The 20,694-nt window shown below is 32.3% G+C and overlaps 2 protein-coding genes across 12 annotated transcripts; one reads left to right on the top strand and one right to left on the bottom strand.

Annotated features, from left to right (window-relative positions):
- The first annotated feature begins 4,805 nt into the window (after positions 1-4,805).
- Positions 4,806-8,528, top strand: LOC7470785 (phosphoglycerate mutase-like protein 1). 9 transcript variants are annotated; one of them, XM_006369639.3, is made up of 10 exons: positions 4,806-4,921; positions 5,367-5,475; positions 5,646-5,753; positions 5,877-5,956; positions 6,280-6,442; positions 6,720-6,794; positions 6,946-7,034; positions 7,347-7,466; positions 8,040-8,084; positions 8,166-8,528. In XM_006369639.3, exons 2-10 carry the CDS (start codon positions 5,416-5,418, stop codon positions 8,269-8,271), a joined length of 846 nt encoding a protein of 281 aa, XP_006369701.3. In that variant the 5' UTR covers positions 4,806-4,921; positions 5,367-5,415; the 3' UTR covers positions 8,272-8,528. The 9 variants fall into 9 exon arrangements, with proteins under 9 accessions (XP_006369701.3, XP_024459411.2, XP_024459408.2 ...); XM_024603643.2 differs by having other exon boundaries at positions 4,847-4,921; positions 5,413-5,475; XM_024603640.2 differs by having other exon boundaries at positions 4,857-4,921; positions 5,407-5,475.
- A 352-nt stretch (positions 8,529-8,880) lies between these two features.
- Positions 8,881-15,698, bottom strand: LOC7478689 (fatty acid amide hydrolase). Of its 3 annotated transcripts, none has more exons than XR_002979915.2 (20): positions 15,113-15,698; positions 14,922-15,031; positions 14,758-14,818; positions 14,484-14,674; positions 14,276-14,405; positions 14,059-14,136; positions 13,823-13,970; positions 13,613-13,725; positions 13,449-13,524; positions 13,171-13,242; positions 12,647-12,698; positions 12,047-12,127; positions 11,870-11,953; positions 11,634-11,737; positions 11,359-11,451; positions 10,361-10,429; positions 9,867-9,931; positions 9,685-9,746; positions 9,296-9,444; positions 8,881-9,208 (listed from the first exon to the last, which is right to left on the bottom strand). XR_002979915.2 is itself a non-coding variant. In XM_002300273.4 (20 exons), the coding sequence occupies exons 1-20, from the start codon at positions 15,189-15,191 to the stop codon at positions 9,146-9,148; spliced, it is 1,827 nt and encodes a 608-aa protein (XP_002300309.4). In that variant the 5' UTR covers positions 15,192-15,693; the 3' UTR covers positions 8,950-9,145. The 3 variants fall into 3 exon arrangements, 2 of the variants coding, with proteins under 2 accessions (XP_024449542.2, XP_002300309.4); XM_002300273.4 differs by having other exon boundaries at positions 8,950-9,208; positions 9,296-9,391; positions 15,113-15,693; XM_024593774.2 differs by lacking the exon at positions 13,171-13,242 and having other exon boundaries at positions 9,296-9,391; positions 15,113-15,696.
- Positions 15,699-20,694: the final 4,996 nt, after the last annotated feature.

Raw genomic sequence — 20,694 nt, 5'->3', positions numbered from 1 at the left:
GGTGAAAAAGGACTTGATATGGATTCATCAAGATATTGTACTCTTAAACTTGATTAGTAAAAGAACAAAATACTCAAGCTTGTCGAACCATGTTAAAAACAAGTTTACAATTTTTTTCCCTATACTCTTTACTTTAAACACTTTAATTATATTATTAATTAATCATGTTTAATGTGTTTAATTGAGTTAACTTGAATATTTATTATTAATAATATCACATCTAAGTCATCCCCTTAGAATTATTATTGACTTAATCTTAAAATAACAATTCTCTCATTTAAATATCATGTTTTGTTTTGGGGAATTTGCTGCACTTTATGAACAAAAGACAACAAAACACTAGTTTTGGTCACCTAACACTGAAAATAAAGGTCTTTTAGTTGTTTTGAAAAAAATTCTTTTCATTCTTTTCTTTTTTTTACACGAAATTAACACAAGTTGAAGATATGTATATATAATTATTGGTATGTTCGTATTAGCCTTGAAAGTGTATTTGTTTTTTTACATAAAATTAAACAAGTTCTTTTAAATGTTCTTTTATATATATATATATATATATATATATATATATATATATATATATATATATTAGTTTTGAAAATGTAATTGCTCTGAAAAATGCTAGCATCATTTGTAATTGACAGGACTTTGCAGCTTAACAATTTACATTATTACTACTGCCCGCCCTCTCCAAACTTCCTCTGGGTAAACAATTAGTATGAGAATTCTAATTTTTTTCTTCAACTCAATTTTTTTAATTTATGTTTTATATATATATATATTATTGTACAAGATCATGCTATAAATCATGAATTGCAGCGCTTGGGGAGTTTATGAAAACGAATGACGATGGGTCCAAACCAAATGAGTTAAATTCTTTTGGAAGAATAATGGGGATGGATATTATCGTGTGGGGGAATCACTACACACAATTCATTGTGGATTACAATAATAATTTATAGTAATTTTTTTTTTTGCTAACTTTTTTTTTTCCTAAATTATTTTTGTTGATTTTATTTTTTAAATATTGACCTGGTTAAAATTTTTACTTTGCAATTTTTTTCTTTAAAATACTGTGGATTGCTGCGATGTTTTTCCACATAGTTTTTCTATTTTATTTCTTTATTTTTCAAAATTATATTTGTCGATTTTTTTTTAATATGGAGCTGATTGATAATTTAGTTTTGTAATTTTTTTTCTTTAAAACATTGTTAATTGCTACAGTGTTTCTCCGTATGGTTTTTTTTTATGATTTTCTCCGAAATTATCTTTTTTAATTTTATTTTTTAATATTGAGCTGGTTAAAAATTACAGTTACAATATGCGAGGAAAGCACTATAACTTTCCTTGAAAATTACTGTTGCTTGCTACAGTGTTTTTTCTCACATGGTTTTTTTTCTGTTTTTGTTATGTTTTTCCCTAAAATTATCTTTGTCAATTTTATTTTTTAAATATTAAGCTGGTTAAGAATTGCAATTACAAGTAAATACAAGTTTTTCCTCACAAAACACTATAGATTAATATAGTTTTTCCTCACATAGTTTTTTTCCAGTTTCTTTTGTGTTTTCTTTTTTTGTAATATTTTTTTCCAAAATTATCTTCGTCGATTTTATTTTTTTTAATATTAAGTTGGTTAGAATTTAACTTTGTAATAAAGATTAATTATGTGGGGAAAGCATTGTAGCTTTGCTCATATAACATTGTGGATTGTTACAGTGTCTCTCCGCATGGTTTTTTTTGTGATAATTTTTTTCAAATTATCTTTTTCAATTTTATTTTTTTAATATTGAGTTGTTTGTGAATTACAATTACAAGTCATTACAAATAAGGCTAAATCATGTGGGGAAGCACTGTAGCTTTCATCACAAAACACCGTGAATTGCTACAGTGTTTCCAACATGATTTTTTTCCCTTTTTTTGGTGTTTGTTTTGTTATTTTTTTTTCTAAAATTGTCTCTGTCAATAATATTTTTTTTAATATTGAGCTGATTAATAATTTAGCTTTGTAATTTTTTTCTTTAAAACACTGTGAATTGTTGCAGTGTTTTCCCATGTGATTTTTTTATGATTTTTTCCAAAATTATCTTTGTCGATTTTTTTTTAATATTGAGTTGGTTAATAATTATAATTACAATAAAGCTAAATCATATGAGAAAAGCGTTGTAGTTTTTCTCACAAAACACTGTGGATTGCTACAATATTTCTTTAAATGGTTTTTTATTTTATTTTATTGGAAAAAGCGCTATAGTTTTCCTCACAAAACATTGTCAATTGTTGCAATGTTTTTTCTCATGGGTTTTTTTCCTTCCAAAATTATCTTTGTTGGTTTTTTTTTTTAATATTAAGTTGGTAGATAATTTAGCTTTGTAATTTTTTTTGCTTTTTATTAACTGAAAAGCTAAATCATGTGGTGAAAGCACTGTATCTTTCCTCACAAAACACTGTAGATTGCTACAAATTATTTTGTTCGGTCTCTAAGTTTTTGATCACCAACACAACTTTTTTTTTCCGTCATGAAATATTTGCTCCATCATACCTTTAATTTCTATTACTTATCTAGCGCTGGTTCACAATTATAACACTATCAAGTGCTTTTGTTTTATAAGCCCGCGGCAGCACGCGGGCATGTCATCTCATGTATTAGTATAAGTTGTCCACTTGGTGACACAGGTTCTCCTATCCTTGGCATTTCAGAATAACATTCTATCCCAGCGTATCCACTTTACTTATTATTGATGAGGTTATAAAAATTATTGGGAATGTTTTAAGATGAATTATTTCTAGAAATCTCCTTACATTATTTATGTTGAATTTAATGACCTCCACTTCAAGATTACATATATTTTTTTTGGGCAAATCTTCAAGATCACGTGAGGCTGGACGGGGATGTGTCCGTGTCTAATATGAGATTGGACGCGGATGTACTTTTATCTAATTTAGAATTAGACATGGATATGCCATGATCTAAACTTGGGTTGGGTCCTAAAAAAACATAGCTTCATTTTGATTGTAACTACGTACCATGACATTTTAAATTGGATCGGTTTATAAAAACCATGACCTATCACTTATGAATCTGAACAGAAGCTTTATATTTTCACTTGTCAGAATAAACCCAGGAGTCCGAGGATAGAATGGAGAAATATAAGTTCAGAGTTTAAACGATCATGAACCTTGTATGGGGATTGTATTTATGACAGGATCCTTGCATTTCGAACATATTTATTGGAGTTATTAGGAAAAATAAAACGTGTTTGATTTTGCGTTTTAAAATATTTTTTGAAAAATCTTAAATTGTATTTTATAATTTTGAATTATTTTAATGTATTAATATTAAAAATAAATTTTAAAAAATAAAAATATTATTTAATATATTTTCAAACAAAAAATACTTTAAAAACCCCAAACACTATCTTTAATTTTATTTGGTGTGTTGGTTTTGTCTAATCGAGTTTATGGGCAAAGTTGATATATATTTATGATGGTGTGTTTTTTTGTTTAAAAATATATTACAATAATATTTTTATTTAAATTTATTTTTAATATTAATATATCAAAATAATTAAAAACATTTAAAAAACATAATCTGAAAAACATTGCTGGGCCGCGCATATAAAAAGGCGAGAAGTTGAAAGAAACACTCAAATAAGATCTACCAGCCAGTAGGATGGATACGCAACTTGCAAGTAATCATGAAAATAGGTGTGAATATTATTCCCATCACATGCGCAATATTATTCCCATCACATGTCGAATAATTAAAATATAATATTATAATAAAAAACTTCATTGTTCACTTTTCTAGGGATACTTCGTTTACTGGTTCAATACTTTTTAAATTATTTTTTATTTGAAAATTATTAAATTTATATTTTTTATAATTTTAAAACATCAAAATAAAAAATATTTTAAAAAACATGCATTAGAGTCAATTCCCTGTATTACCCTTAACTTATACCGTTTTGTTAATTCATTAAATTGAGATTGTTTCGCTAATTGTTAAATTAAGATAATATATTTTTAAAAAACTTTATTGTGATTTGTTTTAAAAATAAAATCTTCAATAATGATATTGAAATTAAATAATATGTGTTTGATAATATAATATAAGAAAGATAATTTAACCCGAATTCAATATAAATAATTTTTTTATTAATAATTGTGTTATTCAATAACCACTTGCCATCCCTGTCTCTGGCAAATACATAAAAGATGACTAGAAAAGAAAAAAACTCCCTCCCATGATTTTTCTGCCACGTCATTCAGTGACAGCTTGCACGACATGAAAGGTCAGAAAGGGGGCATCCCAGTCAAAACAGATAGAAGTAAGAAGAAGAGGAAGACGACACCACTACACAATCCGCCTACTGCAGCTAGCTAGTTATAATTGTTTTTAAAAATGTTTTTTATTTTAAAATATATTAAAATAATATTTTAAAAAAATTATTTTTAATATTAATATATTAAAATAATCTAAAAATATCAAAAACATATTAATTTAAAATAAAATAAAATTTTTTTAATTTTTTTTAAAATATTTCTGAAACACAGAAAACCCTACTTAAAAAAAAGAAATCTACTCTGTATTCAAGTGAGTCTCGACACGGGGATGAGCACAGAGATATTCTATCAGGCAGACAGTCGAGCTATTAATAGGAAAAATTAAAAAGAAAGTAGTGTTTCCCTGACATTTTTAGGGACCGCTGAGGACTAAGGAGTGATTTTAAAATGTTTTTAATTTAAAAAATATTTTTTAAAAAATATTTTTGATTTTGTAATATCAAAACCACATGAAAATATTTTAAAAAAATTAATTTTAAACAAAACAAATTTAAAAAAATAATAAAACGGCGGTTAAACAGGAACGCTATAATCCTGGAGTGACCGTCACTGCGACTGTCAAACGCTCCTCCCCTCTCTGGTAGGAACTAAGAACACAACACTATCCCTAAAACCTTATTGCATATATATTTTACATGTATGACTTGCCTGTCTCTGTCTGTTTCTTTCCTTTTTCAGTCATTAAATCCCCATCTCCTCCACTTCTATTTTATTTATTCGTCGCTTTGGTAATCGTGTGATGTTCTCTCTCTGTTCTTTTTCTTTCTTTCTGTCTGTAGAGAAATGCGGCCGTTCTTTAATTTCTTTATTTAGATTGATTGCACGATATTTTTTTCGTTCTTTATGAGGTAATGTTGATGAATTTACACTTGATTCCTGTTTCAATTTTGAATATGCTTAGAGAAACTTCAACTTTCCTTGCTCCTATGTTTTGTGCCTATTGTAGTTCATTTATGAAACCGATTACTGATTTAGTTGATTGCGCTCTTTTAACTAGTTCGTATCATTTTTTTGTCCTCCCGAAGCTGAACCGGTGAGCGCTTGGACTGTTTTTACTTGGTTAAGTTGCAGATTATGGATAGTGGTCCAGATCCAAGTTTGTATCCATTGCACCGCTGCAAAACAATTCATGTGGTTGGTATCGAGATTCTTGTTTCATAAATTATGTTACTGTGTCAACTTTGGATATGAATCTGCTGTGTATTTGGTCTGAATGAATGAAGGATGTAAAAGATTGCCTTCTTTTTTGGCTTTTGCGCTGACATCAAGGCATTTTTTTTGGTCTTACAAAACCTTGCATCCAGGTGAGGCATGCACAAGGATTGCATAATGTCGAGGGAGAAAAGAACTACAAAGCATACTTGAATCCTGAATATTTAGATGCTCCCCTCACTCAACTAGGCTGGCAGCAGGTAGCACACCAATCAATCACATTTCATATGAGAGGAAACTCATTCGATTCATACTAGTCCTGAACTGAATTTTGTTCTATGAAGGAAGATATCTCATAAAAGAAGTTTTTGCTTTTGTTATAGGTTAATTATTTGCGGAAGCATGTCCATGCATCTGGGCTCTCCAAGAGGGTTGAATTAGTTGTTACATCCCCATTGCTCAGGTGGGGACTTTATGGATATATTTTCACTCATTTCAGTATGGATAGATGGGATTTCTTTTGTTGATAAATGCAACTCTTTTCTGGTCAAAATTGATCTTATGTCAAGTTCTAGATTAATCAAGCTTCTAACTATTAACGAGGGCCATAAATTCTCATGTATGCATGCAACTAGAAGCAATAGGCTTCAGAAGGGAGAATATATTCTCAATTTACTATCTGTATTTTTCTATTCTTTGCTTTTGATCATTAAACACTTCCTCATTCCCTTATTCTTCTTTTCCGAGATGTTCTTTTAGTAAAATTTTGATCACTGTGGCGTGCAGGACATTGCAAACAGCTGTTGGAGTTTTTGGTGGGGAGGGCTACACGGATGGGATGAATGCACTTCCACTAATGGTGGCAAATGTTGGAAACAGTGGTCGAGAAGCAATTTCAAGTCGTAATTCGCCACCATTCATTGCCGTAGAAGATTGTCGAGAACATTTTGTATGTCTAGTGTACTATTTTTTTTTCTTGAAATAACAGATACTTCTAACTGAACGAGGTCCACGTTTCTAGTTCTGCAGAGAATAATTGATGCTTTATTTGAGAAAAATTGGGCATTGACCCTGATTCTAAAGTTCATCCACTTCTATGCATTAAAAGAACTCTTTAAGCTCCTATAAACTTAGTTTTTAATGATTTCATATTTTCTCACACGCAGATGGAAACTAAAGAATAATAAAGCCTTACACAGTTCTCTTATGTGTCCTATGGGTTGCAGGGTGTACATCCTTGTGACAAGAGACACAATGTCAGCGAGTATCAATTTCTTTTTCCTGCAGTTGACTTTTCACTGGCAAGTACTTGGATATATAAGATAAAGTGATAAAGTAACAGTTATAAATTCATTTACTGTGCATGTTAGCTTTGGTGGCTATTTAGTTGAGGTTAAATCCTCGTTATTTTCATGAATTTTAAACTAAATAACCTTTTGATGTTCTGTTCAGATAGAAACTGATGAGGATGTACTGTGGAAGGCCGATGTGAGAGAGACAACTGAAGAACTGGCTGCAAGGGGACTGAAGTTTTTAAACTGGTGAGTACTTGCTCTCCATTGATATGGCATTGTTTCTGTATAGGCTCTTATGTTTTATCTACGCTTCACCATCTAAGTGACTAGAATGAGGGTTGCTTTTCATCAGACTTTATGGGTTTTGCTTGATATTATTTGTTATTCAATTTGCTGTCATCTGCAATTTTGAACTTCTAATTTCAGATATTGTTGCTTTGATCTTGCAATAAAATCTCCGCAAAAAACTTTAATAAAAAATCTTGTGTTTTCCTATGTGTGGAATTTGTTGTAGATTTATCTAACATGTGCCTTGGGCCCCAACCATTCACTTGTCAGGCTGTGGACAAGGAAAGAGAAGGAGATAGCCATTGTTACCCATAGCGGGTTTTTGGTTCATACATTGCGTGCATTTGGAACTGACTGTCATCCATTGGTGAAGAAAGAAATGGACACACGGTAAGCTGCCTGCTATTTTAGCTTTTGCATATAAATGGCATTCTTTAACCACAAAATTCTTAGCCTGCTAGGTGCACAAGCCATTGGAGAAGTTGGAGTTAACTTTTAGCAATTTTGCATTTTGTGGCTGCCCAAAATTTGAAGCTGCCACCACGTGGTTGCATGCCTTGCTTCTACCATTGCACCGAGCAATGGCTCTCCTGAACTCCTGGAGTTTTCTGATGTTTTTCATGGGTTAATAACAACAATTTATTCTTCCATTTTTTTCCAGCAATCTTCTCCACTAGAAGTTATTGGTTACTTTTTTTTCCTTTCTGCTTGAATTTGAGCTGAAAAGGAATGTATATTTTGGCCAATGAAATTTGAACTGAAAATCTTCACCTTCCCTATCGGTGCCCTACTGCCTTATTCCCATGCTTTTCTTATGCGTCTTATGTTCTGATATGATACACGCTGCAGTTTAGGGCAAGAACTTTCTTGCAGTATTTAATTGGACTGCACTTGATGTCAAATTAAATTTCTTTTAATGTGCAATCCTTTCCTAAAATAAGAAATGACTTCTTTTTCTTGCAGCTTTGCTAATTGTGAGCTTCGATCTATGGTCATTGTTGACAGAAGGTGAGTTGGTAATCTTTAATAAAGTATAATGAATCGTGCTATCTTTACAGCTTCTTATACGAGTTTGTGTTCTTTCTCCAGTATGATTGGATCAGATGTTTCAACGACTAACTATCCTGGAAAGATTCCTTCCGGGCTGGATTTCCCTAGTGATGTTGGGGAGGAGGAAGCACCCAATTCAATTTAGGTGATGAACAGATTGAAATTGATTTGAGCATTCTAAATTAGATGTTTGGCTTTCTTGGAAAACTGTGGCTATTGATTTGTTCACCCCTGTTACCTGTAACTGGGATGCATTCCCAGTCGGGAGTCATGTTATTTGAAACATGTAGGAAATAGACAAGACTAAGGTGCATTCCGGCCTGGCGGGGTACAGTGAAATCGAAACCTGTCAAAGCGTTTACCAAAAGCTTTTGCAGTTAAATCAACACTCAATTTGGGTCACTGTCTCAATATGTGTTTTGCATTGTGTTTCGGAACGGAAATGCTTTTGAAAAAATTAAATTTTTTTTAATTTTAAATTATTTTTATATATTGATGTTAAAAATAATTTTTAAAAAATAAAAAAATATATATTTTAACGTGTTTTAAAATAAAAAACATTTTAAAAAATACAACCGCTACCACAATTCCAAACACTTTCGTTCTTCTATCCAACTCAAAACTACTGATATTATTTAAAGTTACAATCTTGTTTGTGCCATGGCACTGGTCTCATTGAGGATTTTTCACATTCATGGATTAATTAGCCACATCACCAAAGTTATCAAGCAGGTCAAGCATGTAAATTCTGTCCTTTGATCTTCCAACTTCTTTGTTGCTTGAGGATATAAACATTACTTAATTTACACTCATAGGACTCATGTTAAAAAGAAAACCCATATCTGGGTTTGGAACCACCCCGCGACAATAATAGACTTGAATTGCTCTTGAGTTGTAGACAATGACAATTTGTTGACGAATTTATATGAAAAAGGATCAGTTGTTATTGAAGTATGGTAACAAACTGTCTTTTTCAATCATGAGAAGGAAGACTAGGAATAGAAGGTAGATGCAATGTTTTATTTCGTCTTCAAAACATCATAAAATGATGCGGGCCGCTTCTTAGGTTTAGCATATAGTTCCTGGAAACATAAAAACATTATATTAAACGACTAAACATCAATCACGAAGTAAATGGCTATTTCTTCTCAGGCCTCAACAAATTATACCTCTACTGCAGAAGCTAAACGCAACAGTGTTGCTTCACCCCATGGCCTGCCAATTAGCTGCAACCCAATCGGAAGCCCTTGTTTATCATAACCAACCTGAAAATTGACCATATTGGATGTGTCGTTATGCAGCGCTTACCGAGGATGAACTACATTAATTTTTTTTTTTGTAGATATTGATGTTTTGGTTTGCTCCCGGCTGCATGACTTATGACAGGCCATCGTCCTTGTTTCAGATATTTACCAATTGCACTTGGATTTTAGTGATGCAAAGAGATACCATGAATTACGAGAAATAATGGAGTAAATGGGATATGGAATGAATATGTAGGATGGAAATAAAAATAAAAATGATTCACGATATTTTTCCAGGGAAAAGAACAACTCACAGGTATAGAAATGGCAGGGAAACCAAGAAGATTTGCAGCAACAACAAAGCGCATAAGGTAACCTGAATGCAAGAGTTCATTCATTAATATAGAATACGATTGTACAAGAAAACTAGTTGAATGCCCTCCTGTTGCGGGGTGCTCTAGTTTTTGTTACAGAAGATAAGCATCAATGGACAAACCTGTAACCTGCAAATTTGTCTCTCCATAGCTAAGAGCACCAGAAGGTATTTTGGGTGCTGTCATGCTGTTAATCCCAAAGAAAAAGAAGACCTCATTTCAACTTAAACACAACATGCAGAGGTTCCGTATAAGTGGTGCATAATCAACAACTAGTGTAGCAGGAGCATCTTCTTCCAAAAAGTGCATACAACTTGAGGTAACGACTCAATTTTGAACGAAAATGACATTCTTTTCCCATCATGTAAAGTATTAGAGTGAATCAAGAAATCAATATGCAAGTCAATGCTTATGTAAATCACAGAGATCTCTTATGGCACCAGTAATATTATACAAAATAATAATAATAATAATAAAACAAAGAAAGAAAATTGAAACTCAAATGTTTAATGGATAGAAGTAAAATCCACCCAGTTAGGTTCATTGATTGAGTTTGCAAATAATGACTTTACTGTGAAAGAACAATACACTCTTGATAATAGTAAAACTTGCATACCCAGTTGTTGGTGTCACTATGACATCAACCTTTTTGAAAATCTCCATATGATGGTACATTAGTCTTCGCCTGATGGAATCAGATTAAAAAGTAAGAAATGCATCCAACTAAAACGCTCAAACATATAATTTAGAAAATAACAACACCTAACATAACCATTATATATTTTTTCCAATGAACATAGGAAGCTACATGATTTGCCGGAACTACTAAACCCAGATATCACGTGTCATTTATTCAGATAAAAGATAAAACTATCTCATCAAGTAATTGCAATACTAGACCCTAAATATGAAGAACGTAGGAATGGGAATGAGGAAAGACAACAATGAGAATCAATATCTATTTGTTCAGGAATTTTGATATGTAACATTGCTCTAGAGTTAGACGAGTTTTTAGAAAATGTTACTATCTACTATTTAAAAGTTTTTGTCAAAATTGACAACTCCTTGACAGTACAAGAAACTAGATTACAAGACCATGCAGCTGATATAGAAATGTGTCTGATACAGCTTCAAGTACATCCTACCAATAACTGGTTGCTTGGTTTACTTTAGAAGGTGGAGAACACCAATTAAGAATAAGAGTTCCACAACTATGTACATCTAGACTTGAATGTGAAGTGGGACTGCAAGAAATGGGGAGAGAAGAGAAGCAAGAGGAATTCTGTGTCAGAATGCTACCATGTGTGAAAAGGCGAAGGGCATTATAGGAGCACCCTATACCAAAGCAAATTCACAATTGAAATGGGCTAGGTTTCCTATCTTGATGGCTTAAAGACATGCTATGAAGTAGAGCTACTCTCTCTTTATGGAGCATGATGAACATTAAGGATTATTCGCATTTTAGTTAGATATAATTAGTCATGTTATACCTCTAATAGATGTAGACCTTCAGAAACTCGAGCTATAAAATTAGAAACTTCAAAAATATCAAAAGCACATGTATCGACTTTGTATCTCAAATGAAAATCTAGAGATTGTTCTTGTTATCCGCACCTAAGACACTGGGCAGCAATGTAGTCTGATGCACTGAATGATCGAAAAAGTGCAACACTAGTACGGGAATCGTAGTTCAACCTCACACCTTTCCTGCAAAAGAATAAGAAAGAACAGGATATCACTATTAATCCAAAATTTCTTACCTGTGTAAATTCAGCAATGACAATGATCTTCTTTAGTGGTTCTAATTATGCATTTGATGGATTCTCAAATGATTTTTGGTTCTGTTGTCGATCTATTATTGTACTCTTCAGGAGAGGCAAGAGACTTACCCATCCTCAATATCAGGAATCAGTGACTGCATAAACTCAGATCCAATTGAAAGAAGATGAGCAGTGCGCATCTCTTGCATCTCAGGTATGACAATCTCTACCATCTTGAACCATATTCCAAGAAAATTTCATTCTCAGTATATGAGGAGATCGTTTATGTATATATAAAAACAATTATTCCAATCAGATTATATGGTAAGAATGGATTTAAAACGGAGTGCATTATGTGGACTTACTTCACACCCATGTGTTTTGGATAAAAGGTTAAGCATATCCTCACACGTATCAGAGACATCAGTTGACTGTACATCATTAAACCACTGCAGGATAATAATAATTTTACTCAAAACTACTCTTTTGATTGTTTAAACATTGAATCAATCCACTTAAAATTAAAAGAGAAATGGAATCACCGCAGTATATTTTCCCAGTCGCAATGATCCTAAAGCATCTGCACCGTCACATGATGACAAATTTGGCAAACAAGGGGGTGACTACAAAGGACATGCACAGCATTATAAAGAAAGTAGATAGCAAGAAAACTGCATCCTAACAAGTAGTTAGAAGTTATAAGGAATCATTAGCTTCAGTTAAAAGTCTAAAATATGTGAATGCAGTGCAAAGGACGTAACATCTGTGTCAGAACTATATGCTTGGAACATTAAGGTTTCCCACAAGATGCATGGAGTGAAGATGAACAACAATGCGTGAAAGAATAGGCAAACAAGTCTCATGAATCTTAATAACAGGAAGAATAGCAGAGTGAATTATAACGAAAATGAACACCAATGTGTAGATTTAGACACAGACTACGATGACTATAAACTCAAGATCTCTACAAGTTTCAGAAATAAAAAGCTTGTCAGCTCATGAAAGCAGGAAACCACAGAAACTAATTGATGTGTTATTTGTGGTGAAAGGAGTCAAACTTCAAAAAGATCAAGGGGGAGCTGGTAGAGTGACTAGAGTAGATTTTTAATTTTTTAGACAGATGATGATATTTATGAAATTACCGGATTCAAACTGATCCTATCTGCAGGATTGGAGCCCAAAATTGCTGCATACCTGATAAATCAACAGATTGTAAGGTGATTTTTTTTTTTTACAAAGAAAACATTGAAATCAACTGTTCATTTCATCAAAAATTCAAACATCAACTAAGTCCATGTCTTGGCTTTAGTGAGTGTAATGAATGCAACCACAAATTACACCAAGAATTCAAACAGTGTATTTTCTCTCCCCCTCTTTTTCATTTTTATCCGCTGGAATATCTTCTAATGAGTAAGGGTAGCAGACTAGTAATGAACATGCTCAGCAATGGATGATATCTCTTTCTACATAGAATACATGTATTTAGCAAATATTTTGAAGCCATGCGGTCAATGAGAAGCTTCTCAGTTTGTGTTACCTAAGTGAAGTTTCAGCAGAAAAAACATACAGCAGCTTGCTCAACCACAATACAGATATATGTATGGTCTGACTGCTTACAGATAACTCTCTAGCCAGTAAAATCCATTAACAAGATTGAAATACTTACACAAGCATGACATCCTCCACAGAAGATGCAATTGGTCCGATAATTGCCACGGTCCCATGATCACACAAGGAACTACATCATTATATCACCAAGAAAGAGTTAGGGCTAAAGAAATCTCTGGTGTCTGAAAACTAAACTTTTCATAGCAAGTCATCCACGCCATTCATTTTTTGCCCTTTTTTATTTAATCAAGTCTTAAAAGAGTACTGTTAAGAAACACAGGAATACCAAAGCGCTGGTAATAACTTGCAACAATGGAACAATCATAAAAAGCTTACCCTCTGATGTTTGTCCGACCATATGTTGTTTTCAAACCCACTACACCACAGAGAGAAGAGGGAATGCGGATTGAACCTGCATTTCTTTCATTAAATCAAACGTACACAATTAGTGTATTGTTAAAACCAATCACAAACTAGACCAACAAAAATAACTGCACAACCTCCACCATCAGTTCCCAAGGCAGCAGAGCATAGACCAGAGGCTACAATTGCTGCCGGGCCTGAGGAAGATCCGCCTGTGTACCTATCCAATGCATGAGGGTTTCTCGTTGTTCTGCACCATAAAATTGTAATTAAGAACTAAAAACTAAAAGAATCTAGTTAATCATGCAATAATGAATAACATCCATTAGGAGGTTTAATGAACTGACCCATAATTTGGATTGTTCCCAGTAGTACCCATGCCAAACTCATGCATATTTGCCTTTCCTACAAATATCACGCCACAGCAACGCAGTCTAGAAACACTAACCGCGTCCTCTTCCACAGGGCGGACCTCATGCATCCATGTTGTCCCACCTGTCATCAAAGATCAAGTTTTACCTAGACTTTTAAGAATCTTTACAAAATATGTCGAGAAATCAGGAAAAGTGGTGCCATTATGTACCCTTGGATGGATGTGGATACAAATCTATATCATCCTTGATTGATATGAAAATGCCATCCAGGATGGATATTGGACTTCCTACACAGTCAGCAACCCACAAAGCACATAAGATGATTAATTGCAGTTTAGGTTTTACCACAGCTTATCTGTAAATCCAAAAGTCTACCACGGTGTATCTGGAAACCAGTATATATTATCAAATGTAATTTAGCAATACCTTCCTCAAATCTCTTTGTAGAAGCTGCAGCTTGTTTCCTGACTTCTTCAGCATCAAAAGAAATCAATAATGGCATTGGGGGATCCTTTTTGTTGAATTCTTCTATAACTGAGATGATCTTCTCAGCAACCTGCAAGATAAATGTGAGATCCTCTGAAATTTGTTAAAAGAAAAAAAAAAGATCGAAACTGAACCTTTAGCCACATACCATAGATGGAGTAACAAACTGGGACCGATAAGCATGTGCATAATCGCGTATCTTCCAATACCTAAACGGTGAAGCCAAGTCCTCATTCCAGCAGCTGGCAGAATTATAAGGAGGAAGGCAGTTCATAGCTAACTCTACCCGGTCTTCTGGTTTTCCATCTTCATCCACAACGACAACGCCAGGTTCTGGTTCTGTAAGCACATTCATACTAACAGCATCAGTGTCACAAGTAGAGACTAACAAATCATTAAGCATCAGTATAGTGAAAAAAAACCTTGTGGAGGATATTCAGGTTTATACATAGGCGCTTCCGGTATCACAGTTTTTTGCAGCAACTGGCATTAACAAACAAGGAAACATTTAGAGCACTTTTAATCAACTGTCTCCTTCATGACGCAAAAATCAACATAATACTTTGAAAAAAAATTAGAAGCAGACCTCAACTATCTTGTTCTCCTTCTTCAAATGTGATATAATCAAAGGACCAACAAGCGGAGTCTCAAGTAACTTTACAAACAGCTTAAATTTCAATCCAGTCAAATGCGGAGCTGTAATTTAAAAAAAAACAAACAAATAAATTCATGATATACACAAATAAATAAAATTCACGAGGAAAATGCAAAGAAAACCTTGGATTGCTTCATGCTGGTACTTGACAGCGGACAAGTCGACGTCCTCAGCCGGCACCATTACACGTTTCTTTCCCATTCTTTATGGAAAACAAAAACAAAACAGGACCACTCTATTGATGATCAATCGAATAGAGAAATCAAGAGATATTTTGATGTGTAAAACTTGAACTGCTTTCTGTATATAACAAAGTCAACAATACTCAAACTGTGTTTGGTTTCTCAAACATTGAATAGATTGACAAACACGAAGATGTTTCTGATCTGGGCGTGGAATTCTATGAGAGGAGGAGGAGGGCAAAAAAGAGAGTATAGAAGTAGTAATCTGTCTTGTCATATAGAGATTAGTAGTTGAATGCTTCAAAGCTTCGTGTATTTTTTTAATGGGTTACTTCTGTTGCTTTCCTATTGTTCGATAACCTCCTTATAGGAGTTGGACTGACCGGCGAATCAACCCGGTAACCAGCTGGTTTGCCGTTTATTTCGAGTTGGGTCGATGAAACAATTGTTACAGACTTGGAAAAAAATAAATCTAAGCTTGAATTCATCCACTATTCCACCTATAATCCAGGCCTTGGATTGAATGAGCCCTGTGTCAGATATTTATAATTATGGTTGTTAGGGCGGCATTTGAATGCTGCCTTGTCTCCATTTGCATAATGCTCAACTGTCCCCCGTGCTCTCTCTCTCGACTATTTTTCATATTCCTCTTTTGAGTGATTTATTTTTTAGTTAGTCCCTGGATTCTGGACTCGATTGCAATTTAGACCTTTAACTCTTCTTGACCACTTGTCTTATTAGAAATAGCTTGGATTTTCCATCAAACTCTGCTGAAAAGGGAAAAAAAAACCAGCATGTGAGATTAGGCTAGAGATTTTCCAACGTAAAGAACTGAACTGTACATTTCTTTAATTCCCGTTTTCTCATTCTCACACATTTACAATCCAAATTCAGCATCGTCAAAAAAACATTTAAAATAGATAAATAAAATAAACTAGCAAGTAAGAATCGTCATCACCGAGCATATAGAGGGGATTTTCTATTATCTTGTTTAGATTTTAAACAGTAACTATCCAGGAGACGTTCGAGCGCACCTCGCTCTCAAATTAAAGGGTACTGACCAAGCATTCTGAGAATTTTCAAGCTGGGAAAAGGAGTCGGTGCTTTATTACATGACGGAATAACAGGCTGTGTTTCTCGAATATGAACGGAACCACAAGAGGGGTCTTGAAATGAATTGACTGAAATAAGATACGCGGCTTCCTATTTGGTCTTCAAAACATCATAAAACGATGCAGGCTGCTGCTTCTTGGATTTTGCGCATGGTTCCTGAAAACACACGAGGAATGCAAAGCACCGTAAATAGCTATCTTCTTTGCAGTTCTCAGGAAAGTATACCTCTACGGCGGCAGCTAAACGCGAGATCGTTGCTTCCCCCCATGGACGGCCAATTAGTTGCAACCCTATTGGAAGCCCTTAACCGACCTGAAATCGAACATTTGAATGTGGGCTTGAGAAAATTTTAGAACATTGATGCTTTTGTTTCCTCATGATTACATGGCTTGTGGTAGGCCGGCAAACTTTGTTCAGATATTAAGCAAATTGTAAGGATCTTGGTGATTTTGCAACTTACAGGAAAAAAAAGAAAAAAAAAAGAGTATTTTATCCTGGTTTGTGTATATTTAATTTTAAAAAAAAATCATTACGTAATAAAAAGCAACAAACCTTATAGATGATTCATGTGTATTTGATACTGCAATGCAAGTTATTTTTAAAAATGTTTTTTTTGTTTAAGAATATATTAATTTTTTTGCATAAATTTTTTTACCATAAAAAATCACCAAAAAAACAATGATTTAATATTTTATCAAGTAAAATATACTTCCAAAAACATAAACTAATGCACTCTCAATAACTGCACCCTAAAAGAAAGCCACAAACTTTAGGATGTGTTTTATTATTTATTTTGAAGATGTTTTTTTCTATAAAATTAAGGAAATATATTTAGTAGATAGAGATTCTTTTGAAATAAGAAAATAAAGATCTTATTTGACCTAAATTGAAAATATTAAAAGAATGATCATTCGATCAACTGAACAAAACCCTTATTTTCTATTTTGATAAAAAGTGAAGAATTAAAAAATAAATGTTTTTGAAAAAAAAAATCCTTCTCGATTAATAAACAAGTTTTTTTTAAAAATGAAAAAAATAAGAAAATTCCAAAAGTAAATGCGAGATCTTGTTAATCTCATTTTTGTTTGATAAAATGAATGTGTGCAGGGGGGATGGTTGCAGTCTTGCCATTAAAGAAAAATATCGTTATCAGTTTCGGCTCTGATGATTGCCGTTTATTTTTATATTTTAAAAGTATTAATAAAAAAGGTTGATTTTTTATTTTTATTTTAAATTAATATTTATTTTGGTAATTTTAGATTATTTTGATGTACTAGTATCAAAAATAATTTTAAAAAAATAAAACATTTCTATTTTAATGTATTTCCAAGTAAAAAATACTTTGAAAAGCAACTGCTACCATACTCTCAAACACTCCTAATAAACTAAATATAAATATCATCATTTTTCATTATTTTCTTTATTTTACTAGAACTGTTGTTCTTTTAAAGAGTATTTTACTTGAAAATATATTAAAATAATATTTTTATATATTAAATAATATTTTTATATTTTAAAATTATTTTTAACATAATTAAAAACATTTAAAAAAATTAATTTTTTTATTATAAATATCTTTAAAATACAAAAACAAAAAGATTAATCCTCAATGTGAGGACGACACTGAGGGAACGGGAGCAAAAGGTGAGAAATGATAAATAAATGGGATTTCTGATATGAAATTAAAATAAATAAATAAATAAATAAATTGCATGAAATGATATTGACAAACGGGCGGTGGCAGGTCAGGTGCGGGTTAGGAACGACTTGACCAAGAAAACGCGCGTGGGAGATGTTAATCGTCTTCAACTACCCTTAATCAATTCGCGGGGCCTTCTATAGTTTTTCTTTCACAAATGAACAAAACGCACCCATAAGAGTTTCCTTTTAAAGAAAGTCATTAACAAAGTCTAACATGTGAATTCAATAGTTTTGAAACCGGTACTGGTTAATTTTTTTTTTTCTTGAATATCCGGTTTACTGGATTTTTCGGATTAATTATTTTTAAATTAAAATAACATCATTTTAGTAAAAAAAAAATCAACGAATTACAACTGGATTTTTGATTGAATCACCTCGGGTTTTGCATTTTCCTATATTTTAAACTCGGCCCGGTTCTAGTCCCGGTTCAGCCGGATCTCAGATCAACCCGCGGAGCTGGACCGGATTGCAAAACTATGCTTATAACCATCAAAGCAAAATAGTTAATATTCAAGAAAAGGGGAAAAACTTTAATCCAAGAGAAAGAGAGATCCTACCTGGAATTTGTCCAGGATACAAGAGGAATGACCGGATAGAAACTTCAAGTTCATTGCTTGCTTGCTAGGAGAATCAGTTATACCGGTAAAAGATAAAAAAATAATAATAAGTAATTAAGTATATAGAATTTAAAGGAGAAAATTGAAGGGAAAGAGATTAAGAGAATGAGAAATGTGAAGGGAAAAGAGGAAAAAGAGAAAAAGAAAAATATTATTTACATCAAAGATTAGGGTTAAATTGGATTATACGGGTGGGGTTAGGTTAAACGAGTTTTAAAAATCTCCACTTGCATTCTATTCGTGATATTTATTTATTCAATTTTTTTATTCACTATTATTTGTTATTTTTATATTATCTAACTTTAATGAATTAGATTTTATTGGATAATATAAATATTTAAGATATTTTTTTTTCACCCTTAATATAAGGATCCATATAGGATTCTCACTCTTGAAATATGTGGCGAGTCAACCGGTCATTTTCGATGATATACTAATAATTATCATTGTATATCGTGGTTGACTAGATAAAAAATAGGTTTGAGTAAAAAATAATAACCCTTTCAAAACCTTGGTTTTGATAAAGCTTAAATTTAATATTTTTTTAAAAACAATAATTTTAGATACAAATCATGGTTTTGTAAAACACAATCCCAATGAGAGCCCAAGGTTGCATTTATTTTACACCAGTTTTTATGTTTGCGGTGCAAAAAATACAGTAAGGTGTTTGGTAATTGTTAAAACTGCGTTTTATACTGCGGGATCCATTAAAAAATTGAGTTTGAAACGCAGTTTTCGTGAAGCAATTTTTACATGCCTTTTTAAGTGAGTTTCATAAAACACCGTTTGTTTTTACGTTTCAAAAGCGTTTTTTTTTAAAAAATTATTTTTTAATTTTTTTTCTTTGCTTCAAATTAATATTTTTTTAATATTTTTAGATCATTTTGATGCGCTGATATCAAAAATAAATTTTTAAAAATAAAAATATATTATTTTAATGTATTTTCGAGTAAAAAGTACTTTAAAAAAACCACGATCACACAACTACCAAACATTTTAGTACATGTTTTTTGTTGTATATAAATTTCAATCACAATTTTTACAAAATACATATCTAAATCCAACTAACCTCAGATAATCACACTTTTTTAAAACTTGTTTTTTTCAAATCACAACCACAAAAGCTATCTAAAAAATAAACACACTGGGAATAAAAGGCCATCCTCCTTACATGGTTAACGGTGAAGAGGCATGAATGCAGTTCTATCTTATGCATATTTGTTTTATGTCGAAACTTTTGTATTTCTTTACAAATTAATTCGTTGAATTTAATCAACAAATAAGTTGAATTCATGTATTTAAAATAATTATTCTATCATTAAATCCCATTCATTTTATTTCTTATATATATATATATATATATATATATATATATATTACCTTATCTTCTCTATCTTATCATTTCAAAAAGAATTACTGGTGCTCTCGATTTTTTCAACAAAAAACTCACCTCTTTCTAATCGAGAGGTTAGAAATCGATGATCATCAATAGTGTGGTCATTTGGACACCACACTCCCCTCTCGACGTTGCCTACAATTCTTCAAAGATGTGAGATGGAATCGGATGAAAAGAAAAGAGTGTTCTGATGGTGGTTTACATTTGATAGGAGTGATAAGAAAAAATATGAAAAGAATCGGATTAAAAATTTAATTTAATTTAATTATTGACATCTAAAATGGTTCTAAATGTAAGATTTCATTATTTACCTATAGGAGTCAAATTAATTTTTTTAAAAATATTAATTTGACTTAAATTTTTTTTAAAAAAAAATTCAAGACAAGAACATATTACATCAAACAATACAAGTTAATAATAAAGTAAATACACCGTGGTATGCCAAGGTTTCATTAAGTGTGGGTAACATTACATGCCACAAAATAGTATTTAATGAATATTTGATGGGCCGAGGAGTTTTTGCTCCCCGCCCAGGCCTATATAGCACACAGCCCGTACAGACATGGTCTCGGGAAAACCATAAACCTCGGAATGGCATAGGCCAATACATCCACGAGAATTTAAGATTAAATAAGTATTGATTTCCGAGCTACCAGGCCGACAGCCCTAGTTTGTTATAAGATGTTTGTGGTATT

The sequence above is a fragment of the Populus trichocarpa genome, chromosome 1 (assembly GCF_000002775.5).
Source record: "Populus trichocarpa isolate Nisqually-1 chromosome 1, P.trichocarpa_v4.1, whole genome shotgun sequence".
NCBI classification, from domain to species: Eukaryota; Viridiplantae; Streptophyta; class Magnoliopsida; order Malpighiales; family Salicaceae; genus Populus; species Populus trichocarpa.
This window is presented reverse-complemented; position numbering and strand designations above follow the sequence as displayed.